General features: G+C 36.8%; 2 protein-coding genes across 2 annotated transcripts in view; both read left to right on the forward strand.

The window, feature by feature from the left end:
* Nucleotides 1–24,577, forward strand: part of LOC128163029 (mucin-16-like) — a 112,855-nt gene that overhangs the window by 55,498 nt on the left and 32,780 nt on the right. The window contains exon 87 of the mRNA XM_052826485.1: nt 21,950–24,505. Within this exon, the coding sequence (XP_052682445.1) occupies nt 21,950–24,505 (2,556 nt within the window). The remainder of the gene's footprint in view (nt 1–21,949; nt 24,506–24,577) is intronic.
* Nucleotides 19,196–21,942, forward strand: LOC128163027 (uncharacterized). Its single transcript, XM_052826484.1, has 2 exons — nt 19,196–19,459; nt 19,567–21,942. The coding sequence occupies exons 1-2, from the start codon at nt 19,196–19,198 to the stop codon at nt 19,873–19,875; spliced, it is 573 nt and encodes a 190-aa protein (XP_052682444.1). The 3' UTR covers nt 19,876–21,942.

The raw sequence follows: 24,577 nt of genomic DNA on the forward strand, positions 1-24,577 counted from the left end.
TATTATTTCTCTTTTTTCTACAAATGACACAACTGCTTTTTTCACAATTCGATAAATATGATGATTTCTGTTTCTGAACTGTTAGAGTAGTTACAAATAGTTGAGTTTTGTGGTAGAGATGTGACGATGATATTTTATGATTGATAGGTTGTCCGGTTCCAATGCTTGATGATACGAATCCAAATGACCTGGCTGATCTTGTTGATGTGTTTGTGAACCAAGTAATATCTTCCACTTCATCCCCATTATCTGGCACATCTGAACCGACTAACGGGAACCCGGGTCAGGAAGTGAAAGTGAAAGTTGTTTTTAAAGACAAAGATGACGAATCTCCAGTTGGAAAGATCAGTGTCACAACCCAAAATGCAGAAAAGGTCATTTTTATCCTGACACAACCAAATGGTACCACAGTGACAAAGGAAAAGGTACGAATATGTTTTATATATAAATAGTTTTGATATAAGATGGAATGGTTGGAAAAAGTAACAGAGATATAAGCTACTTATACTGGACGCTGTTCTTATTCTTGTTGATAGACGGTGCAGAATCCCTCGGAAGAAAGTACTGTGGATGAAGACTTCGTGGGTGAACCTGCCTCCACAGTTGAAATACAATTGGTTCCCGTTGACGAAACTTCGACTGTTTCCGTGAAAGATTTAGGAATTAAAGCATGCATCGAGAGAGGTACGTCCCATCTAAATATTTTTTGTGTTTGAAAATACACAACAATACGAATTACCTTTAGAAAATAATAGCTATATGAAACTGCCAAGCCTAAATGATATGTTTGAAATATACTTTTGCAGTAGGAACAACGACACTTCCTTCAGTTCAAACACCATCTACAACACCCTTATCAGGTCCTCCATCGGGTTCAACATCCACACCACAAGGAACGACAACGCCGATAAGTATGTTGACAGTATTTTGGAGTTTTCATGTCCAGTATTTGATATATTTGTGTGCAATGGCAATATTTACTATACAGTATAATATTATCAAAAATATTTACCTACGTATAAAATTGGTCCGCAGATACAGTTCAAAAGTTGTTGATCTAAGATTAGAAAAAAAGCCATTTTTTATTATTTGTGCATTGTTTGGTATTGAATCAAAAATTCATAACCAATGCAAATTAAAAAGAAACCCTTCATATTGTTGACTTAATGGTGAACTAAAAGACTTGTATATGTGTATCTGTTGCTTGTTTGGACTATTTACATTGTTTCAGTAAGAATTACTTTATACTCTATTAACAGAACTTTATTCCCTATTATTTCTCTTTTTTCTACAAATGACACAACTGCTTTTTTCACAATTCGATAAATATGATGATTTCTGTTTCTGAACTGTTAAAGTAGTTACACATAGTTGAGTTTTGTGGTAGAGATGTGACGATGATATTTTATGATTGATAGGTTGTCCGGTTCCAATGCTTGATGATACGAATCCAAATGACCTGGCTGATCTTGTTGATGTGTTTGTGAACCAAGTAATATCTTCCACTTCATCCCCATTATCTGGCACATCTGAACCGACTAACGGGAATCCGGGTCAGGAAGTGAAAGTGAAAGTTGTTTTCAAAGACAAAGATGACGAATCTCCAGTGGGAAAGATCAGTGTCACAACCCAAAATGCAGAAAAGGTCATTTTTATCCTGACACAACCAAATGGTACCACAGTGACAAAGGAAAAGGTACGAATGTGTTTTATATATAAATAGTTTTGATATAAGGTGGAATGGTTGGAAAAAGTAACAGAGATATAAGCTTCTTATACTTGACGCTGTTCTTATTCTTGTTGATAGACGGTGCAGAATCCCTCGGAAGAAAGTACTGTGGATGAAGACTTCGTGGGTGAACCTGCCTCCACAGTTGAAATACAATTGGTTCCCGTGGACGAAACTTCGACTGTTTCCGTGAAAGATTTGGGAATTAAAGCATGCATCGAGAGAGGTACGTCCCATCTAAATATTTTGTGTTTGAAAATACACAACAATACGAATTACCTTTAGAAAATAATAGCTATATGAAACTGCCAAGCCTAAATGATATGTTTGAAATATACTTTTGCAGTAGGAACAACGACACTTCCTTCAGTTCAAACACCATCTACAACACCCTTATCAGGTCCTCCATCGGGTTCAACATCCACACCACAAGGAACGACAACGCCGATAAGTATGTTGACAGTATTTTGGAGTTTTCATGTCCAGTATTTGATATATTTGTGTGCAATGGCAATATTTGCTATACAGTATAATATTATCAAAAATATTTACCTACGTATAAAATTGGTCCGCAGATACAGTTCAAAAGCTGATGATCTAAGATTAGAAAAAAACCCATTTTTTTTTTAATTGTGCATTGTTTGGTATTGAATCAAAAATTCATAACCAATGCAAATTAAAAAGAAACCCTTCATATTGTTGACTTAATGGTGAACTGAAAGAATTGTATAAGTGTATCTGTTGCTTGTTTGGACTATTTACATTGTTTCATAAAGAATTACTTTACACTCTATTAAGAGAACTTTATTCCCTATTATTTCTCTTTTTTCTACAAATGACACAACTGCTTTTTTCACAATTCGATAAATATGATGATTTCTGTTTCTGAACTGTTAGAGTAGTTACAAATAGTTGAGTTTTGTGGTAGAGATGTGACGATGATATTTTATGATTGATAGGTTGTCCGGTTCCAATGCTTGATGATACGAATCCAAATGACCTGGCTGATCTTGTTGATGTGTTTGTGAACCAAGTAATATCTTCCACTTCATCCCCATTATCTGGCACATCTGAACCGACTAACGGGAATCCGGGTCAGGAAGTGAAAGTGAAAGTTGTTTTCAAAGACAAAGATGACGAATCTCCAGTTGGAAAGATCAGTGTCACAACCCAAAATGCAGAAAAGGTCATTTTTATCCTGACACAACCAAATGGTACCACAGTGACAAAGGAAAAGGTACGAATATGTTTTATATATAAATAGTTTTGACATAAGATGGAATGATTGGAAAAAGTAACAGAGATATAAGCTACTTATACTGAACGCTGATCTTATTCCTGTTGATAGACGGTGCAGAATCCCTCGGAAGAAAGTACTGTGGATGAAGACTTCGTGGGTGAACCTGCCTCCACAGTTGAAATACAATTGGTTCCCGTGGACGAAACTTCGACTGTTTCCGTGAAAGATTTGGGAATTAAAGCATGCATCGAGAGAGGTACGTCCCATCTAAATATTTTGTGTTTGAAAATACACAACAATACGAATTACCTTTAGAAAATAATAGCTATATGAAACTGCCAAGCCTAAATGATATGTTTGAAATATACTTTTGCAGTAGGAACAACGACACTTCCTTCAGTTCAAACACCATCTACAACACCCTTATCAGGTCCTCCATCGGGTTCAACATCCACACCACAAGGAACGACAACGCCGATAAGTATGTTGACAGTATTTTGGAGTTTTCATGTCCAGTATTTGATATATTTGTGTGCAATGGCAATATTTGCTATACAGTATAATATTATCAAAAATATTTACCTACGTATAAAATTGGTCCGCAGATACAGTTCAAAAGTTGTTGATCTAAGATTAGAAAAAAACCATTTTTTATTATTTGTGCATTGTTTGGTATTGAATCAAAAATTCATAACCAATGCAAATTAAAAAGAAACCCTTCATATTGTTGACTTAATGGTGAACTAAAAGACTTTTTTAAGTGTATCTGTTGCTTGTTTGGACTATTAACATTGTTTCATTAAGAATTACTCTATACTCTATTAACAGAACTCTATTCCCTATTATTTCTCTTTTTTCTACAAATGACACAACTGCTTTTTTCACAATTCGATAAATATGATGATTTCTGTTTCTGAACTGTTAAAGTAGTTACACATAGTTGAGTTTTGTGGTAGAGATGTGACGATGATATTTTATGATTGATAGGTTGTCCGGTTCCAATGCTTGATGATACGAATCCAAATGACCTGGCTGATCTTGTTGATGTGTTTGTGAACCAAGTAATATCTTCCACTTCATCCCCATTATCTGGCACATCTGAACCGACTAACGGGAATCCGGGTCAGGAAGTGAAAGTGAAAGTTGTTTTCAAAGACAAAGATGACGAATCTCCAGTGGGAAAGATCAGTGTCACAACCCAAAATGCAGAAAAGGTCATTTTTATCCTGACACAACCAAATGGTACCACAGTGACAAAGGAAAAGGTACGAATATGTTTTATATATAAATAGTTTTGACATAAGATGGAATGATTGGAAAAAGTAACAGAGATATAAGCTACTTATACTGGACGCTGATCCTATTCCTGTTGATAGACGGTGCAGAATCCCTCGGAAGAAAGTACTGTGGATGAAGACTTCGTGGGTGAACCTGCCTCCACAGTTGAAATACAATTGGTTCCCGTGGACGAAACTTCGACTGTTTCCGTGAAAGATTTGGGAATTAAAGCATGCATCGAGAGAGGTACGTCCCATCTAAATATTTTGTGTTTGAAAATACACAACAATACGAATTACCTTTAGAAAATAATAGCTATATGAAACTGCCAAGCCTAAATGATATGTTTGAAATATACTTTTGCAGTAGGAACAACGACACTTCCTTCAGTTCAAACACCATCTACAACACCCTTATCAGGTGCTCCATCGGGTTCAACATCCACACCACAAGGAACGACAACGCCGATAAGTATGTTGACAGTATTTTGGAGTTTTCATGTCCAGTATTTGATATATTTGTTTGCAATGGCAATATTTGCTATACAGTATAATATTATCAAAAATATTTACCTACGTATAAAATTGGTCCGCAGATACAGTTCAAAAGTTGTTGATCTAAGATTAGAAAAAAACCATTTTTTATTATTTGTGCATTGTTTGGTATTGAATCAAAAATTCATAACCAATGCAAATTAAAAAGAAACCCTTCATATTGTTGACTTAATGGTGAACTAAAAGACTTTTTAAGTGTATCTGTTGCTTGTTTGGACTATTAACATTGTTTCATTAAGAATTACTTTATACTCTATTAACAGAACTTTATTATCTATTATTTCTCTTTTTTCTACAAATGACACAACTGCTTTTTTCACAATTCGATAAATATGATGATTTCTGTTTCTGAACTGTTAGAGTAGTTACAAATAGTTGAGTTTTGTGGTAGAGATGTGACGATGATATTTTATGATTGATAGGTTGTCCGGTTCCAATGCTTGATGATACGAATCCAAATGACCTGGCTGATCTTGTTGATGTGTTTGTGAACCAAGTAATATCTTCCACTTCATCCCCATTATCTGGCACATCTGAACCGACTAACGGGAACCCGGGTCAGGAAGTGAAAGTGAAAGTTGTTTTTAAAGACAAAGATGACGAATCTCCAGTTGGAAAGATCAGTGTCACAACCCAAAATGCAGAAAAGGTCATTTTTATCCTGACACAACCAAATGGTACCACAGTGACAAAGGAAAAGGTACGAATATGTTTTATATATAAATAGTTTTGATATAAGATGGAATGGTTGGAAAAAGTAACAGAGATATAAGCTACTTATACTGGACGCTGTTCTTATTCTTGTTGATAGACGGTGCAGAATCCCTCGGAAGAAAGTACTGTGGATGAAGACTTCGTGGGTGAACCTGCCTCCACAGTTGAAATACAATTGGTTCCCGTTGACGAAACTTCGACTGTTTCCGTGAAAGATTTAGGAATTAAAGCATGCATCGAGAGAGGTACGTCCCATCTAAATATTTTTTGTGTTTGAAAATACACAACAATACGAATTACCTTTAGAAAATAATAGCTATATGAAACTGCCAAGCCTAAATGATATGTTTGAAATATACTTTTGCAGTAGGAACAACGACACTTCCTTCAGTTCAAACACCATCTACAACACCCTTATCAGGTCCTCCATCGGGTTCAACATCCACACCACAAGGAACGACAACGCCGATAAGTATGTTGACAGTATTTTGGAGTTTTCATGTCCAGTATTTGATATATTTGTGTGCAATGGCAATATTTACTATACAGTATAATATTATCAAAAATATTTACCTACGTATAAAATTGGTCCGCAGATACAGTTCAAAAGTTGTTGATCTAAGATTAGAAAAAAAGCCATTTTTTATTATTTGTGCATTGTTTGGTATTGAATCAAAAATTCATAACCAATGCAAATTAAAAAGAAACCCTTCATATTGTTGACTTAATGGTGAACTAAAAGACTTGTATATGTGTATCTGTTGCTTGTTTGGACTATTTACATTGTTTCAGTAAGAATTACTTTATACTCTATTAACAGAACTTTATTCCCTATTATTTCTCTTTTTTCTACAAATGACACAACTGCTTTTTTCACAATTCGATAAATATGATGATTTCTGTTTCTGAACTGTTAAAGTAGTTACACATAGTTGAGTTTTGTGGTAGAGATGTGACGATGATATTTTATGATTGATAGGTTGTCCGGTTCCAATGCTTGATGATACGAATCCAAATGACCTGGCTGATCTTGTTGATGTGTTTGTGAACCAAGTAATATCTTCCACTTCATCCCCATTATCTGGCACATCTGAACCGACTAACGGGAATCCGGGTCAGGAAGTGAAAGTGAAAGTTGTTTTCAAAGACAAAGATGACGAATCTCCAGTGGGAAAGATCAGTGTCACAACCCAAAATGCAGAAAAGGTCATTTTTATCCTGACACAACCAAATGGTACCACAGTGACAAAGGAAAAGGTACGAATGTGTTTTATATATAAATAGTTTTGATATAAGGTGGAATGGTTGGAAAAAGTAACAGAGATATAAGCTTCTTATACTTGACGCTGTTCTTATTCTTGTTGATAGACGGTGCAGAATCCCTCGGAAGAAAGTACTGTGGATGAAGACTTCGTGGGTGAACCTGCCTCCACAGTTGAAATACAATTGGTTCCCGTGGACGAAACTTCGACTGTTTCCGTGAAAGATTTGGGAATTAAAGCATGCATCGAGAGAGGTACGTCCCATCTAAATATTTTGTGTTTGAAAATACACAACAATACGAATTACCTTTAGAAAATAATAGCTATATGAAACTGCCAAGCCTAAATGATATGTTTGAAATATACTTTTGCAGTAGGAACAACGACACTTCCTTCAGTTCAAACACCATCTACAACACCCTTATCAGGTCCTCCATCGGGTTCAACATCCACACCACAAGGAACGACAACGCCGATAAGTATGTTGACAGTATTTTGGAGTTTTCATGTCCAGTATTTGATATATTTGTGTGCAATGGCAATATTTGCTATACAGTATAATATTATCAAAAATATTTACCTACGTATAAAATTGGTCCGCAGATACAGTTCAAAAGCTGATGATCTAAGATTAGAAAAAAACCCATTTTTTTTTTAATTGTGCATTGTTTGGTATTGAATCAAAAATTCATAACCAATGCAAATTAAAAAGAAACCCTTCATATTGTTGACTTAATGGTGAACTGAAAGAATTGTATAAGTGTATCTGTTGCTTGTTTGGACTATTTACATTGTTTCATAAAGAATTACTTTACACTCTATTAAGAGAACTTTATTCCCTATTATTTCTCTTTTTTCTACAAATGACACAACTGCTTTTTTCACAATTCGATAAATATGATGATTTCTGTTTCTGAACTGTTAGAGTAGTTACAAATAGTTGAGTTTTGTGGTAGAGATGTGACGATGATATTTTATGATTGATAGGTTGTCCGGTTCCAATGCTTGATGATACGAATCCAAATGACCTGGCTGATCTTGTTGATGTGTTTGTGAACCAAGTAATATCTTCCACTTCATCCCCATTATCTGGCACATCTGAACCGACTAACGGGAATCCGGGTCAGGAAGTGAAAGTGAAAGTTGTTTTCAAAGACAAAGATGACGAATCTCCAGTTGGAAAGATCAGTGTCACAACCCAAAATGCAGAAAAGGTCATTTTTATCCTGACACAACCAAATGGTACCACAGTGACAAAGGAAAAGGTACGAATATGTTTTATATATAAATAGTTTTGACATAAGATGGAATGATTGGAAAAAGTAACAGAGATATAAGCTACTTATACTGAACGCTGATCTTATTCCTGTTGATAGACGGTGCAGAATCCCTCGGAAGAAAGTACTGTGGATGAAGACTTCGTGGGTGAACCTGCCTCCACAGTTGAAATACAATTGGTTCCCGTGGACGAAACTTCGACTGTTTCCGTGAAAGATTTGGGAATTAAAGCATGCATCGAGAGAGGTACGTCCCATCTAAATATTTTGTGTTTGAAAATACACAACAATACGAATTACCTTTAGAAAATAATAGCTATATGAAACTGCCAAGCCTAAATGATATGTTTGAAATATACTTTTGCAGTAGGAACAACGACACTTCCTTCAGTTCAAACACCATCTACAACACCCTTATCAGGTCCTCCATCGGGTTCAACATCCACACCACAAGGAACGACAACGCCGATAAGTATGTTGACAGTATTTTGGAGTTTTCATGTCCAGTATTTGATATATTTGTGTGCAATGGCAATATTTGCTATACAGTATAATATTATCAAAAATATTTACCTACGTATAAAATTGGTCCGCAGATACAGTTCAAAAGTTGTTGATCTAAGATTAGAAAAAAACCATTTTTTATTATTTGTGCATTGTTTGGTATTGAATCAAAAATTCATAACCAATGCAAATTAAAAAGAAACCCTTCATATTGTTGACTTAATGGTGAACTAAAAGACTTTTTTAAGTGTATCTGTTGCTTGTTTGGACTATTTACATTGTTTCATTAAGAATTACTCTATACTCTATTAACAGAACTCTATTCCCTATTATTTCTCTTTTTTCTACAAATGACACAACTGCTTTTTTCACAATTCGATAAATATGATGATTTCTGTTTCTGAACTGTTAAAGTAGTTACACATAGTTGAGTTTTGTGGTAGAGATGTGACGATGATATTTTATGATTGATAGGTTGTCCGGTTCCAATGCTTGATGATACGAATCCAAATGACCTGGCTGATCTTGTTGATGTGTTTGTGAACCAAGTAATATCTTCCACTTCATCCCCATTATCTGGCACATCTGAACCGAGTAACGGGAATCCGGGTCAGGAAGTGAAAGTGAAAGTTGTTTTCAAAGACAAAGATGACGAATCTCCAGTGGGAAAGATCAGTGTCACAACCCAAAATGCAGAAAAGGTCATTTTTATCCTGACACAACCAAATGGTACCACAGTGACAAAGGAAAAGGTACGAATATGTTTTATATATAAATAGTTTTGACATAAGATGGAATGATTGGAAAAAGTAACAGAGATATAAGCTACTTATACTGGACGCTGATCTTATTCCTGTTGATAGACGGTGCAGAATCCCTCGGAAGAAAGTACTGTGGATGAAGACTTCGTGGGTGAACCTGCCTCCACAGTTGAAATACAATTGGTTCCCGTGGACGAAACTTCGACTGTTTCCGTGAAAGATTTGGGAATTAAAGCATGCATCGAGAGAGGTACGTCCCATCTAAATATTTTGTGTTTGAAAATACACAACAATACGAATTACCTTTAGAAAATAATAGCTATATGAAACTGCCAAGCCTAAATGATATGTTTGAAATATACTTTTGCAGTAGGAACAACGACACTTCCTTCAGTTCAAACACCATCTACAACACCCTTATCAGGTCCTCCATCGGGTTCAACATCCACACCACAAGGAACGACAACGCCGATAAGTATGTTGACAGTATTTTGGAGTTTTCATGTCCAGTATTTGATACATTTGTTTGCAATGGAAATATTTGCTATACAGTATAATATTATCAAAAATATTTACCTACGTATAAAATTGGTCCGCAGATACAGTTCAAAAGTTGTTGATCTAAGATTAGAAAAAAACCATTTTTTATTATTTGTGCATTGTTTGGTATTGAATCAAAAATTCATAACCAATGCAAATTAAAAAGAAACCCTTCATATTGTTGACTTAATGGTGAACTAAAAGACTTTTTAAGTGTATCTGTTGCTTGTTTGGACTATTAACATTGTTTCATTAAGAATTACTTTATACTCTATTAACAGAACTTTATTATCTATTATTTCTCTTTTTTCTACAAATGACACAACTGCTTTTTTCACAATTCGATAAATATGATGATTTCTGTTTCTGAACTGTTAGAGTAGTTACAAATAGTTGAGTTTTGTGGTAGAGATGTGACGATGATATTTTATGATTGATAGGTTGTCCGGTTCCAATGCTTGATGATACGAATCCAAATGACCTGGCTGATCTTGTTGATGTGTTTGTGAACCAAGTAATATCTTCCACTTCATCCCCATTATCTGGCACATCTGAACCGACTAACGGGAACCCGGGTCAGGAAGTGAAAGTGAAAGTTGTTTTTAAAGACAAAGATGACGAATCTCCAGTTGGAAAGATCAGTGTCACAACCCAAAATGCAGAAAAGGTCATTTTTATCCTGACACAACCAAATGGTACCACAGTGACAAAGGAAAAGGTACGAATATGTTTTATATATAAATAGTTTTGATATAAGATGGAATGGTTGGAAAAAGTAACAGAGATATAAGCTACTTATACTGGACGCTGTTCTTATTCTTGTTGATAGACGGTGCAGAATCCCTCGGAAGAAAGTACTGTGGATGAAGACTTCGTGGGTGAACCTGCCTCCACAGTTAAAATACAATTGGTTCCCGTGGACGAAACTTCGACTGTTTCCGTGAAAGATTTAGGAATTAAAGCATGCATCGAGAGAGGTACGTCCCATCTAAATATTTTTTGTGTTTGAAAATACACAACAATACGAATTACCTTTAGAAAATAATAGCTATATGAAACTGCCAAGCCTAAATGATATGTTTGAAATATACTTTTGCAGTAGGAACAACGACACTTCCTTCAGTTCAAACACCATCTACAACACCCTTATCAGGTCCTCCATCGGGTTCAACATCCACACCACAAGGAACGACAACGCCGATAAGTATGTTGACAGTATTTTGGAGTTTTCATGTCCAGTATTTGATATATTTGTGTGCAATAGCAATATTTACTATACAGTATAATATTATCAAAAGTTTTTACCTACGTATAAAATTGGTCCGCAGATACAGTTCAAAAGTTGTTGATCTAAGATTAGAAAAAAACCCATTTTTTATTATTTGTGCATTGTTTGGTATTGAATCAAAAATTCATAACCAATGCAAATTAAAAAGAAACCCTTCATATTGTTGACTTAATGGTGAACTGAAAGAATTGTATATGTGTATCTGTTGCTTGTTTGGACTATTTACATTGTTTCATTAAGAATTACTTTATACTCTATTCACAGAAGTTTATTCCCTATTATTTCTCTTTTTTCTACAAATGACACAACTGCTTTTTCACAATTCGATAAATATGATGATTTCTGTTTCTGAACTGTTAAATTAGTAACAAATAGTTGAGTTTTGTGGTAGAGATGTGACGATGATATTTTATGATTGATAGGTTGTCCGGTTCCAATGCTTGATGATACGAATCCAAATGACCTGGCTGATCTTGTTGATGTGTTTGTGAACCAAGTAATATCTTCCACTTCATCCCCATTATCTGGCACATCTGAACCGACTAACGGGAATCCGGGTCAGGAAGTGAAAGTGAAAGTTGTTTTCAAAGACAAAGATGACGAATCTCCAGTGGGAAAGATCAGTGTCACAACCCAAAATGCAGAAAAGGTCATTTTTATCCTGACACAACCAAATGGTACCACAGTGACAAAGGAAAAGGTACGAATGTGTTTTATATGTAAATAGTTTTGATATAAGATGGAATGGTTGGAAAAAGTAACAGAGATATAAGCTACTTATACTGGACGCTGTTCTTATTCTTGTTGATAGACGGTGCAGAATCCCTCGGAAGAAAGTACTGTGGATGAAGACTTCGTGGGTGAACCTGCCTCCACAGTTGAAATACAATTGGTTCCCGTGGACGAAACTTCGACTGTTTCCGTGAAAGATTTGGGAATTAAAGCATGCATCGAGAGAGGTACGTCCCATCTAAATATTTTGTGTTTGAAAATACACAACAATACGAATTACCTTTAGAAAATAATAGCTATATGAAACTGCCAAGCCTAAATGATATGTTTGAAATATACTTTTGCAGTAGGAACAACGACACTTCCTTCAGTTCAAACACCATCTACAACACCCTTATCAGGTCCTCCATCGGGTTCAACATCCACACCACAAGGAACGACAACGCCGATAAGTATGTTGACAGTATTTTGGAGTTTTCATGTCCAGTATTTGATATATTTGTGTGCAATGGCAATATTTGCTATACAGTATAATATTATCAAAAATATTTACCTACGTATAAAATTGGTCCGCAGATACAGTTCAAAAGCTGATGATCTAAGATTAGAAAAAAACCCATTTTTTTTTTAATTGTGCATTGTTTGGTATTGAATCAAAAATTCATAACCAATGCAAATTAAAAAGAAACCCTTCATATTGTTGACTTAATGGTGAACTGAAAGAATTGTATAAGTGTATCTGTTGCTTGTTTGGACTATTTACATTGTTTCATAAAGAATTACTTTACACTCTATTAAGAGAACTTTATTCCCTATTATTTCTCTTTTTTCTACAAATGACACAACTGCTTTTTTCACAATTCGATAAATATGATGATTTCTGTTTCTGAACTGTTAGAGTAGTTACAAATAGTTGAGTTTTGTGGTAGAGATGTGACGATGATATTTTATGATTGATAGGTTGTCCGGTTCCAATGCTTGATGATACGAATCCAAATGACCTGGCTGATCTTGTTGATGTGTTTGTGAACCAAGTAATATCTTCCACTTCATCCCCATTATCTGGCACATCTGAACCGACTAACGGGAATCCGGGTCAGGAAGTGAAAGTGAAAGTTGTTTTCAAAGACAAAGATGACGAATCTCCAGTTGGAAAGATCAGTGTCACAACCCAAAATGCAGAAAAGGTCATTTTTATCCTGACACAACCAAATGGTACCACAGTGACAAAGGAAAAGGTACGAATATGTTTTATATATAAATAGTTTTGACATAAGATGGAATGATTGGAAAAAGTAACAGAGATATAAGCTACTTATACTGAACGCTGATCTTATTCCTGTTGATAGACGGTGCAGAATCCCTCGGAAGAAAGTACTGTGGATGAAGACTTCGTGGGTGAACCTGCCTCCACAGTTGAAATACAATTGGTTCCCGTGGACGAAACTTCGACTGTTTCCGTGAAAGATTTGGGAATTAAAGCATGCATCGAGAGAGGTACGTCCCATCTAAATATTTTGTGTTTGAAAATACACAACAATACGAATTACCTTTAGAAAATAATAGCTATATGAAACTGCCAAGCCTAAATGATATGTTTGAAATATACTTTTGCAGTAGGAACAACGACACTTCCTTCAGTTCAAACACCATCTACAACACCCTTATCAGGTCCTCCATCGGGTTCAACATCCACACCACAAGGAACGACAACGCCGATAAGTATGTTGACAGTATTTTGGAGTTTTCATGTCCAGTATTTGATATATTTGTGTGCAATGGCAATATTTGCTATACAGTATAATATTATCAAAAATATTTACCTACGTATAAAATTGGTCCGCAGATACAGTTCAAAAGTTGTTGATCTAAGATTAGAAAAAAACCATTTTTTATTATTTGTGCATTGTTTGGTATTGAATCAAAAATTCATAACCAATGCAAATTAAAAAGAAACCCTTCATATTGTTGACTTAATGGTGAACTAAAAGACTTTTTTAAGTGTATCTGTTGCTTGTTTGGACTATTTACATTGTTTCATTAAGAATTACTCTATACTCTATTAACAGAACTCTATTCCCTATTATTTCTCTTTTTTCTACAAATGACACAACTGCTTTTTTCACAATTCGATAAATATGATGATTTCTGTTTCTGAACTGTTAAAGTAGTTACACATAGTTGAGTTTTGTGGTAGAGATGTGACGATGATATTTTATGATTGATAGGTTGTCCGGTTCCAATGCTTGATGATACGAATCCAAATGACCTGGCTGATCTTGTTGATGTGTTTGTGAACCAAGTAATATCTTCCACTTCATCCCCATTATCTGGCACATCTGAACCGAGTAACGGGAATCCGGGTCAGGAAGTGAAAGTGAAAGTTGTTTTCAAAGACAAAGATGACGAATCTCCAGTGGGAAAGATCAGTGTCACAACCCAAAATGCAGAAAAGGTCATTTTTATCCTGACACAACCAAATGGTACCACAGTGACAAAGGAAAAGGTACGAATATGTTTTATATATAAATAGTTTTGACATAAGATGGAATGATTGGAAAAAGTAACAGAGATATAAGCTACTTATACTGGACGCTGATCTTATTCCTGTTGATAGACGGTGCAGAATCCCTCGGAAGAAAGTACTGTGGATGAAGACTTCGTGGGTGAACCTGCCTCCACAGTTGAAATACAATTGGTTCCCGTGGACGAAACTTCGACTGTTTCCGTGAAAGATTTGGGAATTAAAGCATGCATCGAGAGAGGTACGTCCCATCTAAATATTTTGTGTTTGAAAATACACAACAATACGAATTACCTTTAGAAAATAATAGCTATATGAAACTGCCAAGCCTAAATGATATGTTTGAAATATACTTTTGCAGTAGGAACAACGACACTTCCTTCAGTTCAAACACCATCTACAACACCCTTATCAGGTCCTCCATCGGGTTCAACATCCACACCACAAGGAACGACAACGCCGATAAGTATGTTGACAGTATTTTGGAGTTTTCATGTCCAGTATTTGATACATTTGTTTGCAATGGAAATATTTGCTATACAGTATAATATTATCAAAAATATTTACCTACGTATAAAATTGGTCCGCAGATACAGTTCAAAAGTTGTTGATCTAAGATTAGAAAAAAACCATTTTTTATTATTTGTGCATTGTTTGGTATTGAATCAAAAATTCATAACCAATGCAAATTAAAAAGAAACCCTTCATATTGTTGACTTAATGGTGAACTAAAAGACTTTTTAAGTGTATCTGTTGCTTGTTTGGACTATTAACATTGTTTCATTAAGAATTACTTTATACTCTATTAACAGAACTTTATTATCTATTATTTCTCTTTTTTCTACAAATGACACAACTGCTTTTTTCACAATTCGATAAATATGATGATTTCTGTTTCTGAACTGTTAGAGTAGTTACAAATAGTTGAGTTTTGTGGTAGAGATGTGACGATGATATTTTATGATTGATAGGTTGTCCGGTTCCAATGCTTGATGATACGAATCCAAATGACCTGGCTGATCTTGTTGATGTGTTTGTGAACCAAGTAATATCTTCCACTTCATCCCCATTATCTGGCACATCTGAACCGACTAACGGGAACCCGGGTCAGGAAGTGAAAGTGAAAGTTGTTTTTAAAGACAAAGATGACGAATCTCCAGTTGGAAAGATCAGTGTCACAACCCAAAATGCAGAAAAGGTCATTTTTATCCTGACACAACCAAATGGTACCACAGTGACAAAGGAAAAGGTACGAATATGTTTTATATATAAATAGTTTTGATATAAGATGGAATGGTTGGAAAAAGTAACAGAGATATAAGCTACTTATACTGGACGCTGTTCTTATTCTTGTTGATAGACGGTGCAGAATCCCTCGGAAGAAAGTACTGTGGATGAAGACTTCGTGGGTGAACCTGCCTCCACAGTTAAAATACAATTGGTTCCCGTGGACGAAACTTCGACTGTTTCCGTGAAAGATTTAGGAATTAAAGCATGCATCGAGAGAGGTACGTCCCATCTAAATATTTTTTGTGTTTGAAAATACACAACAATACGAATTACCTTTAGAAAATAATAGCTATATGAAACTGCCAAGCCTAAATGATATGTTTGAAATATACTTTTGCAGTAGGAACAACGACACTTCCTTCAGTTCAAACACCATCTACAACACCCTTATCAGGTCCTCCATCGGGTTCAACATCCACACCACAAGGAACGACAACGCCGATAAGTATGTTGACAGTATTTTGGAGTTTTCATGTCCAGTATTTGATATATTTGTGTGCAATAGCAATATTTACTATACAGTATAATATTATCAAAAGTTTTTACCTACGTATAAAATTGGTCCGCAGATACAGTTCAAAAGTTGTTGATCTAAGATTAGAAAAAAACCCATTTTTTATTATTTGTGCATTGTTTGGTATTGAATCAAAAATTCATAACCAATGCAAATTAAAAAGAAACCCTTCATATTGTTGACTTAATGGTGAACTGAAAGAATTGTATATGTGTATCTGTTGCTTGTTTGGACTATTTACATTGTTTCATTAAGAATTACTTTATACTCTATTCACAGAAGTTTATTCCCTATTATTTCTCTTTTTTCTACAAATGACACAACTGCTTTTTCACAATTCGATAAATATGATGATTTCTGTTTCTGAACTGTTAAATTAGTAACAAATAGTTGAGTTTTGTGGTAGAGATGTGACGATGATATTTTATGATTGATAGGTTGTCCGGTTCCAATGCTTGATGATACGAATCCAAATGACCTGGCTGATCTTGTTGATGTGTTTGTGAACCAAGTAATATCTTCCACTTCATCCCCATTATCTGGCACATCTGAACCGACTAACGGGAATCCGGGTCAGGAAGTGAAAGTGAAAGTTGTTTTCAAAGACAAAGATGACGAATCTCCAGTGGGAAAGATCAGTGTCACAACCCAAAATGCAGAAAAGGTCATTTTTATCCTGACACAACCAAATGGTACCACAGTGACAAAGGAAAAGGTACGAATGTGTTTTATATGTAAATAGTTTTGATATAAGATGGAATGGTTGGAAAAAGTAACAGAGATATAAGCTACTTATACTGGACGCTGTTCTTATTCTTGTTGATAGACGGTGCAGAATCCCTCGGAAGAAAGTACTGTGGATGAAGACTTCGTGGGTGAACCTGCCTCCACAGTTGAAATACAATTGGTTCCCGTGGACGAAACTTCGACTGTTTCCGTGAAAGATTTGGGAATTAAAGCATGCATCGAGAGAGGTACGTCCCATCTAAATATTTTGTGTTTGAAAATACACAACAATACGAATTACCTTTAGAAAATAATAGCTATATGAAACTGCCAAGCCTAAATGATATGTTTGAAATATACTTTTGCAGTAGGAACAACGACACTTCCTTCAGTTCAAACACCATCTACAACACCCTTATCAGGTCCTCCATCGGGTTCAACATCCACACCACAAGGAACGACAACGCCGATAAGTATGTTGACAGTATTTTGGAGTTTTCATGTCCAGTATTTGATATATTTGTGTGCAATGGCAATATTTGCTATACAGTATAATATTATCAAAAATATTTACCTACGTATAAAATTGGTCCGCAGATACAGTTCAAAAGTTGTTGATCTAAGATTAGAAAAAAAGCCATTTTTTATTATTTGTGCATTGTTTGGTATTGAATCAAAAATTCATAACCAATGCAAATTAAAAAGAAACCCTTCATATTGTTGACTTAATGGTGAACTAAAAGACATTTTAAGTGTATCTGTTGCTTGTTTGGACTATTTACATTGTTTCAGTAAGAATTACTTTATACTCTATTAACAGAACTCTATTCCCTATTTTTTCTCTTTTTTCTACAAATGACACAACTGCTTTTTTCACAATTCGATAAATATGATGATTTCTGTTTCTGAACTGTTAAAGTAGTTACAAATAGTTGAGTTTTGTGGTAGAGATGTGACGATGATATTTTATGATTGATAGGTTGTCCGGTTCCAATGCTTGATGATACGAATCCAAATGACCTGGCTGATCTTGTTGATGTGTTTGTGAACCAAGTAATATCTTCCACTTCATCCCCATTATCTGGCACATCTGAACCGACTAACGGGAATCCGGGTCAGGAAGTGAAAGTGAAAGTTGTTTTCAAAGACAAAGATGACGAATCTCCAGTGGGAAAGATCAGTGTCACAACCCAAAATGCAGAAAAGGTCATTTTTATCCTGACACAACCAAATGGTACCACAGTGACAAAGGAAAAGGTACGAATGTATTTTATATATAAATAGTTTTGATATAAGATGGAATGGTTGGAAAAAGTAACAGAGATATAAGCTACTTATACTGGACGCTGTTCTTATTCTTGTTGATAGACGGTGCAGAATCCCTCGGAAGAAAGTACTGTGGATGAAGACTTCGTGGGTGAACCTGCCTCCACAGTTAAAATACAATTGGTTCCCGTGGACGAAACTTCGACTGTTTCCGTGAAAGATTTGGGAATTAAAGCATGCATCGAGAGAGGTACGTCCCATCTAAATATTTTGTGTTTGAAAATACACAACAATACGAATTACCTTTAGAAAATAATAGCTATATGAAACTGCCAAGCCTAAATGATATGTTTGAAATATACTTTTGCAGTAGGAACAACGACACTTCCTTCAGTTCAAACACCATCTACAACACCCTTATCAGGTCCTCCATCGGGTTCAACATCCACACCACAAGGAACGACAACGCCGATAAGTATGTTGACAGTATTTTGGAGTTTTCATGTCCAGTATTTGATATATTTGTGTGCAATGGCAATATTTGCTATACAGTATAATATTATCAAAAATATTTACCTACGTATAAAATTGGTCTGCAGATACAGTTCAAAAGTTGTTGATCTAAGATTAGAAAAAAACCCATTTTTTATTATTTGTGCATTGTTTGGTATTGAATCAAAAATTCATAACCAATGCAAATTAAAAAGAAACCCTTCATATTGTTGACTTAATGGTGAACTAAAAGACTTTTTTAAGTGTATCTGTTGCTTGTTTGGACTATTTACATTGTTTCATTAAGAATTACTTTATACTCTATTCACAGAAGTTTATTCCCTATTATTTCTCTTTTTTCTACAAATGATACAACTGCTTTTTTCACAATTCGATAAATATGATGATTTCTGTTTCTGAACGGTTAAAGTAGTTACAAATAGTTGAGTTTTGTGGTAGAGATGTGACGATGGTATTTTATGATTGATAGGTTGTGCGGTTCCAATGCTTGATGATACGAATCCAAATGACCTGGCTAATCTTGTTGATGTGTTTGTGAACCAAGTAATATCTTCCACTTCATCCCCATTATCTGGCACATCTGAACCGACTAACGGGAATCCGGGTCAGGAAGTGAAAGTGAAAGTTGTTTTCAAAGACAAAGATGACGAATCTCCAGTGGGAAAGATCAGTGTCACAACCCAAAATGCAGAAAAGGTCATTTTTATCCTTACACAACCAAATGGTACATTAGTGACAAAGGAAAAGGTACGAATATGTTTTATATGTGTAAATACTTTTAGATAGAATGAATGGAAAAAATAACAGAGATATGAGCTACTTATACTGGACACAGTTCTTATTCCTGTTGATAGACGGTGCAGAATCCCTCGGAAGAAAGTACTGTGGATGAAGACTTCTTGGGTGAACCTGCTTCCACAGTTGAAATACAGTCGGTTCCCGTGGACGAAACTTCGACTGTTTCCATGAAAGATTTGGGAATTAAAGCATGCATCGAGAAGGGTACGTCCCATATAATAATTTTCAGCTCCCCGAGACAAAGTCAGGGGGAGGTTTTGCTATACCTTCGGTGTCGGCGTCGGTGTTCAGACCTGGTAAAAGTTTTTGTTGCAGGTCCTGTATCTATACTATTACTTGTTGTATCTTCACCAAACTTGTATTGATGATGCATCTGGACCTAATTATGGACTTGAAAGGCTTGGATGCTAAATCTGGGTCCTACATTTCAGATGCTTGAGGAGGTTAAGGTTTTTGGAGCAGGTTAAAATTCTTGTTGCAGGTGCCCTTTGATAGCAATATCTATGTTACTACTGGTCCCTACTTCACCAAACTTGCATAGATGGTGTGTCTTCTAATACTGACGAATCAAAGAAGTTTAAATGCCTAATCTGGGCTATAGGATTCGGATGCTGTAGGATGCTGGAGGAGGTTAAGATTTTTATATCTGGTTAAAGTTTTTGTTGCAGGTGCCCTCTGATGATTATATTTTAGTTACTACTGGTACTAACTTCATCAAACTTGCAAGGATGGAGCGTCTTATGATACTGATGCACCTGACAGGTTTGAATACTGAATCTGAGCTATAGGTTTCCGATGCAGGAGTAGGTTAAGGTTTTAAGAGCTGGTTAAAGTTTTTGAAATAGGTGCCTCTGATGAATATATCTTTATTATTACTTGTCCTAACTTCACTAAACTTATTCATCTTATTTATTCGTGTTTTGCATTTAATTGTGCAAAAAGGATAAATCAGTTATAGTTTGTGTTACTTTGGTGAGCGATCTGGCGCCTGGCCTTCTTTTATTTAAAGACGACGGATCTCATTCGCCTTGCGAAGAGATAGAGTGCACCTATAAGGAGTAATCGTTACGAACATTTAATTTTTAATAATACATCACGATCTCTAAAACCTAGAGAAAAATCACTTATGATGCAATGTATTGCTAATCTACGTCATAAATACACATCTTATATAGTACAAGTGGTGGCGGAAATTAATCAGTTAAACATTATAAATGCAATATCCAACATTATTTAACATGCACATATTTCTTTTAAGGAAGTCACAGTATTATACTGAATTATTTTTCATTAGTTTAAATTATCTATAACCATGTACAAAGATAAGTTAACAGAGTTTAATTTATATTGCGATCAGTTTCAATACCCAAAAGCATATTAAAACCGTTCATGTGCTTAATCCTTTTAGAATGTTTATCATTAATGTTTCTTATCACACTCTGTTAGTTGGTTTAATTGTTTAATAAATCAACCTTGAAACTACTTACATAACCTTGTTTAAAAATAGTTGCCTGGTACTTTTAAGGAAAAATTGAAGGAAAATAATGATACACTAAACCTTCTCATATGATGTCGAGAAAATGAGTTGACTACCAGTCTTTTTTTTTTTTTACATTTTATTTATTTAAAATCATTATATAAGTATAAAATTTTAATTTGGATAGAAAATCTGTTGCAGGTTTTTTTTTAAAATTATTTTTCTCTCAGAAAACGCTTCTATATTTTCATCTTTTATTGAAAAATAAAAATATTACTGACACTTTTACACATGTAAAATTTTCACAAAAATTTGTAATGTAGAAATGAATTTGGTCCGTCGTCCTTAAAACAAATGGATCATAAAACATGGAAAATATTATTTTTTAAAATAATTTTGATAGTTTTTTTATACATAGATTTCTTTATTTTTTTGCTTAATAAGCAGATAATTTGTTTTTGTTATCTATCCTGTTTTAATGTCTTAAAAATACATAAATGGTTTCTGTCTATATATCCTAATAATTATTTTTGAAAAACATAATATTAATTGCGTGTAACATATTATTTCTAATTGTATTTCATTTCGTTGTAGAAGACGTGCCCAATCAGCATCCTTCCACTTATCCTGTGTTTGTTTGACATCTCCCTTGCTACCAGTTTTAACCATTTTATAATTTTTCATTTTTGATAAGTTTTATATTTTAAGTTTTGTTGTCTTTTTCTAATGTTATACATAAATTCACTTGAACTTTTTCAGCTACCGGAATATTTCTTTCATTCAAAAAGATATTTTTTTAATTATATTTTGTCTTAACATTTCACACAGTGCGTGTTTGTGCCTCTCACGTAACACTGTGTGGATTGTTTCATGATAAATGTTTTGCTTATATTCATATTTCAAACTTAAAACATATCACTTCTTCATTGTAGTTTTTCTATCAATTTCTTTTATGCAATCAGGTGTTCCAAGTGTAACCACGCCGACATCAACTCCCAGTGTACCAACATCGACACCATCAGGTACCGTCACACCAACACCGTCAGTTACATCAAGCACTCCTTATATACCATCAGAAACACCAACCATAACACCTACACCATCACTTACACCAAGTGCAACAACACCTACAGTGACATCAACTGTTACACCACCAAGCGGTCCTACACCTTCTGTCACACCAACTCCAAGTGAACCAACTCCATCAGTGACACCAACCCCGAGTGGACCAACTCCATCAGTGACACCTACACCAAGCGGTCCTACTCCTTCAGGAACACCTACTCCCAGTGGACCAACACCATCTGTTACACCAACCCCTAGCGGCCCTGCGCCTTCTGTGACACCAACCCCAAGTGGACCAACTCCCTCAGTTACACCCACACCTAGTGGACCAACACCATCGGTCACAGTAACACCAAGTGTGTCTACACCAGGTGGACCAACACCGTCAGTCACACCGACACCAAGCGGTCCTACACCATCTGTTACTCCCACACCAAGTGGACCAACACCGTCAGTCACACCAACGCCAAGTGGCCCCACACCCTCAGTGACACCTACACCAAGTGTTCCTACTCCAAGTGGACCAACACCGTCAGTGACACCAACCCCGAGTGGACCAACTCCATCAGTGACACCTACACCGAGCGGTCCTACCCCTTCAGGAACACCTACTCCCAGTGGACAAACACCATCTGTTACACCAACCCCTAGCGGCCCTACACCTTCTGTGACACCAACCCCAAGTGGACCAACTCCCTCAGTTACACCCACACCTAGTGGACCAACACCATCGGTCACAGTAACACCAAGTGTGTCTACACCAGGTGGACCAACACCGTCAGTCACACCGACACCAAGCGGTCCTACACCATCTGTTACTCCCACACCAAGTGGACCAACACCGTCAGTCACACCAACGCCAAGTGGCCCCACACCCTCAGTGACACCTACACCAAGTGTTCCTACTCCAAGTGGACCAACACCGTCAGTGACACCAACCCCGAGTGGACCAACTCCATCAGTGACACCTACACCGAGCGGTCCTACCCCTTCAGGAACACCTACTCCCAGTGGACAAACACCGTCAGTCACACCAACACCGAGCGGTCCTACACCTTCTGTCACACCAACTCCAAGTGAACCAACTCCATCAGTGACACCAACCCCGAGTGGACCAACTCCATCAGTGACACCTACACCAAGCGGTCCTACTCCTTCAGGAACACCTACTCCCAGTGGACCAACACCATCTGTTACACCAACCCCTAGCGGCCCTGCGCCTTCTGTGACACCAACCCCAAGTGGACCAACTCCCTCAGTTACACCCACACCTAGTGGACCAACACCATCGGTCACAGTAACACCAAGTGTGTCTACACCAGGTGGACCAACACCGTCAGTCACACCGACACCAAGCGGTCCTACACCATCTGTAACTCCCACACCAAGTGGACCAACACCGTCAGTCACACCAACGCCAAGTGGCCCCACACCCTCAGTGACACCTACACCAAGTGTTCCTACTCCAAGTGGACCAACACCGTCAGTGACACCAACCCCGAGTGGACCAACTCCATCAGTGACACCTACACCGAGCGGTCCTACCCCTTCAGGAACACCTACTCCCAGTGGACAAACACCATCTGTTACACCAACCCCTAGCGGCCCTACACCTTCTGTGACACCAACCCCAAGTGGACCAACTCCCTCAGTTACACCCACACCCAGTGGACCAACACCATCAGTCACAGTAACACCAAGTGTGTCTACACCAGGTGGCCCAACACCGTCAGTCACACCCACACCAAGCGGTCCTACACCATCTGTTACTCCTACACCAAGTGGACCAACACCGTCAGTCACACCAACACCGAGCGGTCCTACTCCTTCAGGAACACCTACTCCCAGTGGACCAACACCATCTGTAACACCAACACCTAGTGGACCAACACCATCAATTACACCAACACCAAGTGCCCCGACCCCCAGTGGACCAACACCTAGTGGACCAACGCCATCAGTAACACCAACACCTAGTGCCACAACACCTAGTGGCCCAACACCTAGTGGACCAACACCATCAGTGACCCCAACACCCAGCGGATCAACACCCAGTGGCCCAACAACATTAGCAACACCAACTCCTACCGGCCCAACACCATCAGTTACGCCAACCCCAAGTGGCCCAACGCCATCAATTACACCAACACCTAGTGGCCCGACGCCCAGTGGACCAACACCTAGTGGACCAACACCATCAGTGACACCAACACCATCAGTGACACCAACTCCATCGGTTACACCAACACCAAGTGGCCCAACACCCAGTGGCACAACACCGTCAGTCACACCAACACCTAGCGTACCAACACCAAGTGGACCAACACCTTCGGTAACACCAACACCTAGTGGACCGACGCCAAGTGTCACACCAAGTGGATCTACACCTTCTTTGCCTCCATCAACCCCTGCAACAGCTGTATCAACTCCCCGTATAACAACGCCATCAATAGGTAAGTTTGCATGGTAGCCAAGATAAATTTTTTACTTTATGAACACTGATATTTTCATTTATAGCATAAATA

This window comes from Crassostrea angulata, chromosome 9 (genome assembly GCF_025612915.1).
Source record: "Crassostrea angulata isolate pt1a10 chromosome 9, ASM2561291v2, whole genome shotgun sequence".
Lineage (NCBI taxonomy): Eukaryota > Metazoa > Mollusca > Bivalvia > Ostreida > Ostreidae > Magallana > Magallana angulata.

Coding starts and splice junctions, on each gene's coding strand:
- LOC128163027 (XM_052826484.1), top strand. CDS start 19,196: ATGCTTGATGATACGAATCCAAATGACCTGGCTAATCTTGTTGATGTG. Junction 19,460..19,566: donor CATTAGTGACAAAGGAAAAG/GTACGAATATGT, acceptor TCCTGTTGATAG/ACGGTGCAGAATCCCTCGGA.